Here is a 13,357-nt window from a genome sequence, read left to right on the forward strand (position 1 = left end):
GTCGACCACTCTCCATGGGGGCTTTTCTGGGCCAATTCCCACCCATCCCACCTCAGGGGAGGACATCCACAACACAGTAATCTCATGCGTGGGAAATTAACGTCTCCTACCCCTAAACCTGCAGGAGACGGGGCCTACGGTTTATTCGTCATTATCCGAGAAAACTAGAATATCTATCCATTTCTTGATTATAGAAAGGTAGCAAATTCTCCTCACTTATTTTAAGACCGGGAGTATCGGTCCGGGACCATGAGTATCGGTCCGTGACCATGAGTATCGGTCAGTAGACGTACATTTATTATTTATTACTTATGTTAGACATACCATGACTACCGACACATCACACCTTAATGTCACATCTCTTTGCTTAGATCCTAAAAATGTCATTCAACTGTCACTTGACCGATTATTGGGCTCTAAATTATGTCTTTCCAATCTCCTTTAGCCAGTTTTATGTCGTTTGTCGTGGCAGATTGGTTCATGATTAAACTGCAATTTATTATAACGATAATTTTTATTTAAGAAACATCAATCAGATTGCCTGTTCAAAGTGGTGGAGTGTCCAAATGCAGGATGTAAAGAGAAGCTCACCAGGCGAGATATGGACAATCACAAGAAAAGGGAATGTGTCTGGAGGAATGACAATTGTGAATTTTGTAAAGGACCAGTGATCGTTAAAAACAAGCAGGTTTGTTAGCGTAAATCTATTCTTTATATAGCTTCTAGAAGGGGAACCTCCACAACTTCTGCTTTTTATCCAAACTGGAAAAAGTGGTGATGATTTCCAATCTTTATTAAGTCAAAATTTTGTAGAGCTCGGGACAATTTTTCTCAGTCGAGAGAAAGTTGTCATACAGAAACATCTTACAACGGTTGAGCGTAAATGCTTGGTTATTAAACTTTGATTCCTTGCTGCTAAAAATGTACGCATTTTACTCCAGCAATTTCGTTAATACGGCCTGTCTGTATTGGTCATATTTTGATAAGATGGTACGAATTCAGTTTAAATTTACTTATGCTGTAAAGACGTCATTATGATTTTCTTCAGCAACATCATAACGTCTGTCAACGGTTTCCAGTTCAATGTAACAACAATTGTGGTTTGAGGAATATTCCACGAGAAAAGGTAACATTTAATTTTCTCAGTGACCTTCGTAATTAATTCTAACGACAGACAAATTGAAAGTTTATGCAAACAGCCCGCATGGGACATAGTATTGCTTTATATGAAACACTGATAGCCCAGTCCTGTTTTATGGGAGCAATGGAAGGCGTTCCATGCTCACCATTGCAGAGAACGTGGAATATTGTTTTGGAATATTTTCCTGGTCTCAGTCAGCGGACGTCAAGGTCGTTACCCCTGCCATGACTGAGCCTGGCTGCCAGAATTTCAGTGTAATCTAAGTAGCTCCATGGTGGGAAAACAATCCACTTTGGCATTGCGCTATAACAATCCCTACAAGGAAGCTTGTTCAGTTAAACTGTGCAGTGAAAATGCCTTAGAATAATAGGGAACATTTTTTATAATTTGTAGCTGAACTCAGTTTCGGGACTCATACATGTGACGATACATTTTTCGCATGCGAACTGAACTCTCGCGGACGGGACAATAATAACGGGGGAAACTAGCTCAGTAGAGCAACTCGGCAGCGAGAACGGGAACTCGTCACGATTCCCTGGTACAGGCGACTTCTTCAAGTGAACTTGTACGGACGTCAAGGTCGAGACAATCTTTCGGTTCCACTTCATTTTATTTTAAGTCAGGCCAACAACTGACATGACCTCTACTGTACTTAAGGTGGCTCGTACCAGTTTCCTCGCGCGAGGAACAGATCACTCTAGCCTCACGCGCGAGAGAAACGTGCGAAAGAAGCGCGAGGTTACAAGACGAAAATTTAAAACAAAGATGGCGACGCGAGCATTTTTTTCTACTTATGTGAGAAGTTTACCTAAGAGCTTGTAGTTGATGTGTTGAGCGGCCACTATGAATGCAGGAGATAGAAACTAAGATAACGAAGACGATTTTCGGAGAAGTAAAGGTTGCTTCACTTCACCTTTAAAAGAAATATTCAACCGATATGAAATCTTGTGACGGCGAAAAAAAAGAACTCAAGTGAAGGGTAATCTACCTGAAGTGGAAGAAGACTTTGAAACTTCAAGGTAAATAATATGATACAGCCAGAAGTCATGTGAAGGATTTTTAAGATGAGCTCGGGAGGCTGTCTTTGACGGCTGTTTAATGATTTTCTTAGTAGTAAACGTCTGTAAACATCAGATCGTTGGTGCTCACGCGAGTACACGCAATTGTCAGCGGTAGCTAAAACAGATCATGAGCAAATGTCGATCTTATAGAATCCAGATCTTTAAATGCGCGAGAACGCGCGTGGAAATTGCTAAACTCACGAAAGCTATTGCATGAAAACAAGTCCGGTGACCCCCTCTTTTTATTGTTCCAATATGATAATAACGTCGAAAGGAATCATCAGAAAAAAAAATAGAAAATTCTACGGAAGGAAATTTGCGATGTGTGAAAATTGCCCTTTTTGTAGATTTTCTGAAATTCCACTCCGTAGAATTTTTTAAAAATCTTTGTGCATTTTCATTTTCAAGTGCCAAAAGCAATCACTGAAAAAAATCAGGGGGTCACCGGGTTAGTTTTCGAATTATTTAAGCCACAAGCTAAAAAATGCGTCTGAATAAGCCTATGAAAGCGTTGCCATGGAAACTACTAGTGATGAAATGACACTTATTTTTGGATAACCAATGATTATGTAATTCAACCCCGTAAAAGTGTTCAACTGGCCTTGGTCAGTCTTTCTGTTGTATTCTTCCAAAGTTACGAACCATCAAAAAGATGAAAACCGGTACGAGCCACCTTAAATTGGTAATCGGAAAATCTTTACAAATTAGTTGCTTTAAAAGTATTGAACTGGTGTGAGGTTCTATTGTTCTTTAAATTGACAATATTTGAGTAGGATTACAAAAGGAACGGTAAACGTCTCTTCGAAATTAAATGATTTGTATTGAAATAGTCACATGTCGAAAATGAAAGAGCAGGTTCGATACACTTTAGGCCATTAGAAATAGGAAACTTAGGAGAAAATTTACAGCTTTGATAAAGGTAAAGGTAAAGGTCTCTATTTCTCTAAACAACATACGTGTTTAGTTACAATTTTTTAAGGTTGAAATCATTCAGGCGCCTCTGCCAGCCGTGTTTAGTCCGTAGCGATTTCACCTACCCATCCAACCCACCCCAGGGAGGACATCCATCACACAGTAATCTCGTGCATGGGAAATTAACGTCTCCTACCCCAACCCTGCAGGAGACGGGACCTCCATTTATTCGTCCCTATCCGAGAAGACTAGAATATCTAACCATTTCTTGATGTTAAAGAAAGGAAGCATATTCTTCTCAATATCGAAAAAAGTGGTAGTTACAACAGAGCAACTTATAAAATAAAATTAAACTTGCAATTAAAAGTTTCCGCTTATGTAAGCAAGGTTGGTGTTAAGTTTGATCGTAAGAAAGGATATTGAAGTTACGAGTAAAAATTCAGCTGCCAACTACCATGAGAACTAATTTTTCCAGAAAGACCAGAAGACCGTTAGAATTGAACAAGAAAAGTACCGATAGGCAGCTGTACAATGAAGACAAAGTAACAATGCAAAATCTATTTCTAAAAACTACTGTGGCTTTTCTGTATTTTTTTTTTTTTTTGAGTCACTGAAACGAAAGAAACTCGCATGAATTGAGAACGCTAGAATAACGAAAACAACGAATAAATATGCTTAAACAACCACACGGAAAAATCACCAAATTTTCTTGTAACACACGTTACGAAGTCTAAGGAGTACTTTTGAGACGCTCAATGATTTCTTTTCCATGTACGAGTGAGGATTGCTCACTCGTGACTAAATCTTTTTAATTTTTTTGTTTTAGCTGGTGGCCCATATTTGTGATGACTGTCCTTTAATTGAAGTTCATTGTAAATACAAGAACTTAGGATGCCAAGAAGTGGTATGAAACAGCTTTTAGTTTATTATAAGTTGTAGGTTTGGCGGGAAGGTCGAACATTTGAAAAAGACTTTCGTTAGCTTTCTTTCTACTTACTGTATTTCCATACCACATTAAAAAATGAATTTCAATGAAATTAAATGACCCGTACTTCCCTGCCAGTGCAATCCTATAGAAAAGCATCATGAAAGCTGACGTGTGTAGGGACGAACGGGTTGACGTGAGCCATTCCGGGAAAAGCCGTTCGGTCCTCTGAACGCAATGGTCAAACGCTGCGCATAAACGAGTGTTTGAAAACAATAATACGGATTTACAAACTTGTGTCTTACATGAAGTGTGGACGAAAAAGTTAAATTAAAACTACTCCAATACGTAAGACAAATGAGAGCAGGACTTTGGAGTAATATTAAATTTTGGTCAAATTTTTACGATTTTTAACGTGGACGCCGTCCTACGATAAAATGCTTATTTACTGAATTTGGTCCCCTGCGGCCCGTTTCCCCAAAGTTTCCGGTCACTTAACGGAGTCGAAGCCATGTATTAAAATCAAATTTAAAGGATAGAAAAGCAGGTTATGGCAACCTAAATCAGTCCACTTTTTTTCTGGAGCTGATCATTTTATTGTCTTATTTCAAAAAAAATTTTGAAATCCCCATCTTGAATAAAAACAGAACAGCTTTAACTACGTGCCCGTTAATTTGCGGGACTTTCGAGAAACGGGCCCCTGGACGGGTAATATTAGGCTTTCAGTCGAGAGCCACGGACCTCTCTGCGCTTGGTGCGTGCGTCATGACTTCGAGCTAAATTTTCCAGTCGGGCCCTCCCACTCGATCAGTCAATAAATACGTAGTATTTTTTTCATTGCTTGGTTAAAAACAAACCCAATAACCAATGGGCCCTTTCAATTAAATTGTATATTTTTGGAAGTAACATTTAAATCAAAGATTGAAAATTTGAATGTTAGGATTGTTTTAAAAGAGTTTGATAACATCATTGTCTTTTTTCAGTTTCAAAGAGCAGAGACCAAATCTCACTTGGAATCACACATGGAAAGCCACTTGAACTTAGCTCTTTGCAGCCTTGAGATCACTCAGAATCAGGTTAGAGATCAGTCAAAGCAGATTGAGAGATTGATGGCCAAAAGTGTAGAACAAACACAGCAGATGGAGCGGGTGATGTCCACCTACAATGATCAGTCACAGCAGTTGAATTATCAGTCACAGCAGTTGAATTATCAGTCACAGCAGTTGAATTATCAGTCACAGCAGTTGAATGACCAATCGAAGCAGATAGCCAGTTTAACGTCCACCGTGCAGGGTCTGGTGCAGCAGATGGAAAGAATGAAAAACCAGGATCAACAGCAAGCTATGCAGGTGAACAAAACGACCAACGAAGCCATGGGCGGGCCCATCAAGAAAAGGGCAACTAAAGTCAAGGTTAAGGAGGGTAAGTTTCTAAACAAACTGCGGTGCTGCGTCGATGGCGGGTGTAATAAGATAACTTGGTTTTTTTTTATTACCTGAGTTGATAATATAAATTGGCCGCGCGCCGTACAGAGTTTCTACAGCTGAAGTTTTGACCGGTAACCCTTCGTCACAGCCAATACAGAAGTTATGGGTTGCAATTGAACGCATGTAGAGATCAGTCAAAGCAGATTGAGATATTGACGGCCAAAAGTGTAGAACAAACACAGCAGATGGAGCGGGTGATGTCCACCTACAATGATCAGTCACAGCAGTTGAATGATCAGTCACAGCAGTTGAATTATCAGTCACAGCAGTTGAATTATCAGTCACAGCAGTTGAATTATCAGTCACAGCAGTTGAATTATCAGTCACAGCAGTTGAATGACCAATCGCAGCAGATAGCCAGGTTAACGTCCACCGTGCAGGGTCTGGTGCAGCAGATGGAAAGAATGAAAAACCAGGATCAATATCAAGCTATGCAGGTAAACAAAACGACCAACGAAGCCATGGACGGGCCCATCAAGAAAAGGGCACCTAAAGTCAAGGTTAAAAAGGGTAAGTTTCTAAACAAACTGCGGTGCTGCGTCGATGGCGGGTGTAATAAGATAACTTGGTTTTTTTATTACCTGAGTTGATAATATAAATTGGCCGCGCGCCGTAAAGAGTTTCTACAGCTGAAGTTTTGACCGGTAACCCTTCGTCACAGGCAATACAGAAGTTATGGGTTGCAATTGAACGCATGTCACTGGGAAGATTGTTCCCGATCTTTAAAGTTGGCGACGGTTCTATGCGATCACTTGACAAAAGTTTTTCCACTGTTCTCCAGGAAGCCGTACAGTCATGACTATCCTGCTCGATGACGCGCCTGTTATAAGCTTCTTTAGCTTTTTTTAATCTTACCAGTGACGCGATTTCTGGAGTAGCGGTATTTTGTCCAGTTCTCTGAGAGGTGTGTTTTCTTATCTTTCATTAAAAATATCACGTTCCCTCATATCGCGCTTTCTATCACTGTTTCATCATGGACAACTGTTTACCCCACGCACGCGTTTATTCATGACAGGCGCGTGCCGGTTAGCAATATAATAGAAATAAAAGCCTTTTGGAAAAAATCCCGGAGATGATTAACGCTAACGTTCTCATGTTCTCCCTCAGGGACTGATGCTTCGCGCGTTAGGCTTAAATAAACACCTTTGAGATCTTCACAAAAATTTACAGGATCATAATTTGCATAGTTCCTAAATGTTTTCATTTGAGCTGGCGCTTTTTTCCAGTTCAGTTTTCGGACGCAATAAATCATCTCATGATCACTAAGACTGGCACATCAGTGAAGTCTAATTCGTGATCGTGATGTATTTCGTATGATGTTCGTTATGATTATTTACTGCTTTTGTCATACTTGATTAAAATGATTTCTCTGTTGTCGTTACAGGTGATACTGTGCAACAGGGCTTTAAGCCTGAATCAATCAATGATATTGAAGTAGGTATGAAGGTATTGTTTTGGGCTGGTCGGCCTAACAAGAGATTTCGAGGAACAGTCAAGTACGTCGGACTTCTTTCGTGGCCATTTCGTTTCAAGGAATGTTGTCTCGGCGTAGAGTTAGATCCAGATCAAGGTACATGAGTACATGGCTCATGACGAAAGTGAATAATTTCTAAACTTGAAACTTTTAAAAGACTTTACATCGACTTCTGTATGTATCAAGTATCTTTCCTTCGGACGAAACATTTTTACACAGTGTTTAGGGAATTGTCCCGGAGTAAAGCTCAAACATTGATAAGCATCACTAACATTTATTGTGAAGGTAGTAAAACGAAGGTACTCAGCGAAGTTTAGTACCGAGATAGTTCACCCCAAGGTCAAAACCTCGTCGTTTCATGTTGAAGTTTTTTCAGAAAAGCTACTCCCTTCAATCACAGTAAAACTAAACCTGCAATTAGATTAAAATTTGTCAGCGTGTTTTTTAGTAGTAAATCAGGCTCGCCTTTTAAAATGATTTTCTCTTACCGTAGATACGTCCAGACTAAAAGTTTTTTCTTTACGAAAATACTGCTTATTCTTTATTTAGATTTACCGGCGTTTGCGGGCGTTAGACCACAAGCAATACTCGGAGAAGAAAAGTACTTTACCTGGTGGGTAATGTTAGGCCTCTAGCTCAACAGAATTTTTGTCACCGAGAAATTCTTATTTGATGTATACGCTATTTGACATCGATGGTATTTCATATATTAATAAAGACAGAATTAATTCTGTAATGTTTCCATTTACCCATGCACATGTGACACTCACTAGATATATAATTTATACATGTTTTGTTTTTTTTATTAGGAATTTATGATTTAGCAAGGTTACGATGTTTATGAATATCTTTAAAGTAGCTTGAATGTAGTTTCACAGAGCCTTCGAATCTACGGTAGTTTCACAGAGCTTCCGAATGTAGTTTCACAAGGCCTTGGAATCTGGTTTCAAGTTGCCCTCAAGTAAGAATAACCTTCAGGTGTAATTTAGTTGAATTTGTGCTGCTGTCCTGTACTGTTAGACTTAGAGAGGGCTGAAGAGCTAGAGAACTTGCTCCCAGAAAGGTAGAAAAGTTCGTTCTCTTTATTACCTTAAGTACATGTGCTTGGCCCTTTTATTGATGAATCGCTTTTAATCGCTTAGCTTGTTATCTAGAGCGTAAAACCCCGAAATTCACATAGTCATTACTTTGTTTCTAGCTCGCTTCTGGATTTGCTTTTCCGTAGTGAAACATTGGGCAATTTCGTTCTTTTGTTTACTAGCTTTTCTCACTATATTTTAATGTTGTTATTGTAGCTGGAGATGCGCGTTTGTTCCAAAACGTGCCCGCTTCATTGGTTTTTTTTGTTTGCTCAATTTTCGCACAGTTTGTGATAATTTCAATCTAACAACAACAAACATATGAAACATATGTGTGAACTGCGGTTATGAGACGTATATGAGCACGATCCTTCGCAGTAAAGCACTATTTGAGCAATAGTGAAAATCAGACCTGAGTACAGGCCTGAAATTTTTTTCAGGTCTGATTTTCACTATTGCTCAAATAGTGCTTTACTGCGAAGGATCGTGCTCATAAACGTCTCATAACCGCAGTTCACACATATGTTTCATATGTTTGTTGTTGTTTGATTTATCATCTACGGGTTTATGTCGAATTAATTTGATGGCCTGCTCCCAGTTGGCTTGTTAGCTCAATTGGTAGAGCGCTGCACTGGTATCGCAGAGGTCAGTGGTTCGAATCCCGTACAGGCCTGAAATTTTTTTCAGGTCTGATTTTCACTATTGCTCAAATAGTGCTTTACTGCGAAGGATCGTGCTCATATACATAAATTTCAATCTGTTTATTTCAAAACAACCTCTGTTCTTCTTGCAACTCTTGATGTTGGGCTATATTTCCTTAGTCTTGTTCTCATGTTTCGTTCGTTTTGTTTCGCTCAAGTTATAGTTTAAGTTTCATAGTTTGTCATTAAGGTCAGAACTATTTGTTCGCGAATTAGTTCTTTTCCGTTCCATTTGATTTTCTTAGATTCAATCTAACATTGCATACTTGTATGTAGAATCCTCTTGTTGTTTAGCTATAGTCGTCTTACCCGTTTTTGCTGTAGCGTTTGTCATCGTTCTCAGCCGTACAGTTTATCAATCACGAAAATCGTTTGTGCCACAAGCGTCGAGTAATTTTGTCATTAGCTCTCGAGTTTCAGTCGTGTGACCACACGTCACATCCGGTCTAACGTTATCTTTAAACGCGCATTTTCTGTTCATGTTTGCTCTATTGCATGTAATACATTAGATTATTTTATAACATAACTAAAGCAAAGCGCGCGCTCTGATTGGTTAATTCAGCATCTACTATTTGCCCATGGGTGTATGCTACTAACGTGAGCAAATGCTAAGACTATTTTTCCGCGCGCGCTTGTTTTTTTCTGATCACGTAAGATTTGTTAAATAAAAGGGAACTCTTGATACAATGTTTCAAAGTTATGTTAATAAATCAAAAGGTAAACACCACAATTTGTTCATAGTTCTGCTGAACTCTTTCACCGGTTGTTGGATACAGAGCTTATAAAGAGGATTTTGGTCAGTATTTCAGGCAGCGTGATTAAACTTTATCTTTTATCTTTAACTTTATTTTTAGACTCAAGAAGCTAGAGTCGCACGAGGCGATAGCCTCGTGCGACTCTTACGCTTCTTTCGCGCTTAGCAACCTCCCGCGTGCATCCATAACTCAATAGTACACGCTATGGTGTTCATCATTTGTTAATTGTATCATTTTTTAGGTAACATCTGTTAGCTTTTCCCGTTTAATTTGTACTGTTCACTGCCGTCTACTCCATTTTGAGTTTCTTTCTCGTGTGATGTGCCTGCTGTTTTGCTGTTAGTTTTTGTTTACGATAAATTACTTTAGAAATCCCTGAATCCTTTCCGTTCCCACTCGCTCGATCGCCGCATCCTGTTGCACTGGTTTCGTAGAAAATGACTTAGGATCTTTTTTGTTTGTTGTATGACCCTCAGTACACCAAGCAGGTGTGCATTTTCGTCGGGTTTAGTCAAGTTGTCAGGTGCTACAGAGGACGATAAGTCTTTTCACTCCCAAGATCTTAGTAGCAATTCCCCTTACTGTTTCCCATACAATTCTTATGATGTTGGATGGGAGAATTTGGTATTGGATCAGCTAATAATCCCCTAATTGACACTTTCATTTATCCTCATCACTTATCTGCTTGATTTTGAGTTGATATTGTAAGGAGAAATTCTGTTTTGGTCACTCATGGCAGTTAGAGGGTTAAGAGAGTTTTCGTGACTGAAATATTTCGTATTTGATGTATTTGCCGTTTGACATAGACTGACAGATGACGTAACAGATATAATGTTATAACAGGAACTATTAATTCTGTAACGTCTCCATTAAATCATGCATATTTGTCAGTTATTGATTTCAAAAATGAAAACGATCTTTTTCACTTGTTGTACCTCAGTGCACCTGGTAGAGGCCTTTTTGTCAAGTTTGGAGAGGTTATCGAGTGCTACAGATGACAATGGCGATAACATGGCTCCTGTTTTCTCGGCCTCCTTTGTGAGAGAACAAGAAACGTCGGAACATGCTCCTTACCATCTTGAAATGTTGATCCGCTGCTTAGAGGACGTTTCGTCGACCAGTCACAGTAACTGCACCTTGATTTAATTTAATCACTTTCACCAGAGTGTGGTGAGGGTCGCACAACAGAGCGAGGCTCCAAATTAAGTGCGCCCTAGTCCCACCCATCCCACCCTATGGGAGGACATCCATCACACAGTAATCTCGTGTGTGGGAAATTAACGTCTCCTACCCCAACCCTGCAGGAGACGGGACCTCCATTTATTCGTCCCTATCCGAGAAGACTAGAATATCTAACCATTTCTTGATGTTATAGAAAGGTAGCAAATTCTTCTCAATTATTTTAAGACCCTGAGTGTTGGTCTGGCCGGGGCTCGAACCCTCGACCTCCCGCACAACAGTCCAGCGCTCTATCCATTGAGCTAACCGGGAGGCGGGGCACCATCAGTTTGTAAATTCAATAGATGTTAATTAAAGTAGATACTGTATGTCCTTATCTTCCAGACGTTTGTGAAAAAAACAATGTGAACTTTTTAGCTAATCGTTAATCATTAATTTTCTTTGTCAAGCAATTTTGTTGATTTTTTTAAACTACAAAATTTAATTGGATACTATGTAAACTAATTGCAATTTTAAAAAGGCGAGACCGCATTATATCAGCGGTTAAATGGAAGGAAAATCGTGGATACATTTTCTGTTAGGGTCGCAGTCTTTGGGTTTCAAAATCGCAAATAGTTTGTATTGTGATCGGCAAACATTACGGGGATAAATAAAACTGTTGACGAATCTCTTAGTTCCCGGTCATTAATATTGTGATAGATTCTCTCTTTGTAGCATATCCATAGAAATAGCGTCTCATACAAATGATTAAAAAAGAACTGTGTTAAATAAACAATTAAAAGAAAATAATTTTCATTTTTAAATTTCGTTACTTTGAGCTGCACACTCTTCCCGCCCTTTATATTTCAAATAATACTAAAGAAATACGTCTAAATGACGATAAGACTCAACTTGCAACTCGTAAGGGCAGATTTTGTCGCAATACTTCAACATCAACAGATGGCAACAAAAGACTTACACTGAGTACAACCTGCACAGAATTAGTCATCGGATTCAATAGCTAATCATGCGCATCTGCGCGGAGAAAAGATATCCGTTAAGGTATCCTAGGGTAAACTGTGATAGTTAGAGCCAGAAACTGGGAAATCTGCATAAGGGCAGCTTGCGTAATTATCATGATTAAGTTTGATTTTCCGTTATGCTCCTTTGGATGTCACTCCAGTTTACTGAGAGAATCTCCAACCTCTCTGCCGCTTTTCCTGCGTTCATTCCTTTAACTGTCCACGGAAAGTAATCTGATTGTAATTTTTTATCGTTCCTGATCGGTTGATGAACGCTTCCACACACTGTAGATTAAAGCTTACACACACTACTGTAGAAACATTAATTTCACCATTGTCTACAACGACAAGACATACGCGCTGTTATTAAGTGATAGAGTACGTAACGATTACACCACGCCTCTCACTGGTGTCAAGTTTTGAAGAAGGTTATAGTTTGAGTTCGGTGTCGCTTGTTACTATGACTGCAATCAACGCGGACAGACTTTCCGCCTTGTTACTGGGGATAAAATACAAGCTAGTTATTTCTTTAAAGCGTACAGCTGTTGCTACAGTGATAATTTGGTTCGTATGCATCCTTAAATTTGCGATGAACTTTTGGAATTATCTGATCTTATTATGGTGCAGCGATTCCTCTTTGCTTATTGATATCCGTCTTCTGTTATACCTGGATCTTCTTCACTCTTCCACTCTTTCATCAAACGCAGGTACAGACTACTTCATCCACAATCTGATCAACATAACCAAACAATTCCTCATGAAACTCCACCAAACGTGTTGCGATACAGGAGGGCAGTGGCCGGCGCACTGTGGCTGCAGTTGGCTTCAGTCGCTTGCTATCCGCTTCACGGAGTAGTGGAGTCTTTGTTTACTTACAGCGAACAATCTTCATTAACTTTGTTTTTAAGGAAATTTACAGGGACATTGGATAATTTAAAGTCAACCCTAAACCCGATTCTTTATTGCTGGAAAGTTAGGGAAGTCAGTAGCTTTTCATTCCTGGTCAATATAGCGAAGTGTTGTCTATCCTTTCTGGTTCAACCAGGCTGAAGTCCTGGCATTCTGTGTAATGCCTGAGTGCTTCTGGGATATATAACATACTTAGTTTTTTCATTCATGGTCAATAGGGGGAAGTGTTGTTTAGGCTTTTCTGGTTCACCCAAGCTGAACGGAAGTTCTGCTATTCACAGTAATGCCTTAGCGCTTCTGGGATACCTAACATTCTTATTTTCTTTGACATTCAAAGGTTAATCTAGGGAAGTGTTAACTATCGGCCTTACTGGTTCACCCAGGCTGAAGTCTTGGCATTCAGTGTATTCCCTGAGTGCTTCTGGGATATTTGACATACTTAGCTTTTCATTCATGAATGTAGGGAAGTATTGTCTATCCTTTCTGGTTCACCCAGCCTGAAGTTCTGGCATTCAGAGTAATGCTTGAAGTATTCTGGGATGTATAATGTGAAGAAATTCTTGTGACGCAAACTTTTCTGCTATTTGAGCTCTTCACCTATATCTACAGCAGAGCGACAGGAATAAATAGTCGTTTGAGACAAAAATTTGAAAAACAGCTTCATTTACTGTTAAAAGTCGCCTTGCAAACCGCAACGGGAAGAGAACGTCAAAACACAAAATGCCGCCAAAAA

General features: G+C 39.4%; 2 protein-coding genes across 2 annotated transcripts in view; both read left to right on the forward strand.

The window, feature by feature from the left end:
* The window catches only part of LOC148729293 (uncharacterized), a 32,097-nt gene extending 20,580 nt beyond the window's left edge, over window positions 1–11,517 (forward strand). Inside the window, exons 11-18 of the mRNA XM_088763031.1 lie at window positions 524–688; window positions 1,049–1,126; window positions 3,941–4,018; window positions 5,023–5,461; window positions 6,911–7,096; window positions 7,550–7,613; window positions 9,522–9,576; window positions 10,476–11,517. Of these exons, the coding sequence (XP_088619157.1) occupies window positions 524–688; window positions 1,049–1,126; window positions 3,941–4,018; window positions 5,023–5,461; window positions 6,911–7,096; window positions 7,550–7,613; window positions 9,522–9,576; window positions 10,476–10,487 (1,077 nt within the window). The 3' untranslated portion in view covers window positions 10,488–11,517. The remainder of the gene's footprint in view (window positions 1–523; window positions 689–1,048; window positions 1,127–3,940; window positions 4,019–5,022; window positions 5,462–6,910; window positions 7,097–7,549; window positions 7,614–9,521; window positions 9,577–10,475) is intronic.
* LOC148729295 (uncharacterized) lies at window positions 5,637–6,914 on the forward strand. The gene is made up of 3 exons (XM_088763029.1): window positions 5,637–5,739; window positions 5,824–6,036; window positions 6,308–6,914. Exons 1-3 carry the CDS (start codon window positions 5,712–5,714, stop codon window positions 6,373–6,375), a joined length of 309 nt encoding a protein of 102 aa, XP_088619155.1. The 5' UTR covers window positions 5,637–5,711; the 3' UTR covers window positions 6,376–6,914.
* Window positions 11,518–13,357: the final 1,840 nt, after the last annotated feature.

This window comes from Stylophora pistillata, chromosome 6 (assembly GCF_964205215.1).
Source record: "Stylophora pistillata chromosome 6, jaStyPist1.2, whole genome shotgun sequence".
Lineage (NCBI taxonomy): Eukaryota > Metazoa > Cnidaria > Anthozoa > Scleractinia > Pocilloporidae > Stylophora > Stylophora pistillata.

What these genes read in the sequence shown, in the direction of transcription:
- LOC148729295 (XM_088763029.1), top strand. Translation starts at nt 5,712, where the DNA reads ATGGAGCGGGTGATGTCCACCTACAATG. An exon ending in GGTGATGTCCACCTACAATG is followed by an intron (nt 5,740 to 5,823) that starts ATCAGTCACAGC and finishes AGCAGTTGAATT; the next exon opens with ATCAGTCACAGCAGTTGAAT. An exon ending in TAAAGTCAAGGTTAAAAAGG is followed by an intron (nt 6,037 to 6,307) that starts GTAAGTTTCTAA and finishes ACTGTTCTCCAG; the next exon opens with GAAGCCGTACAGTCATGACT.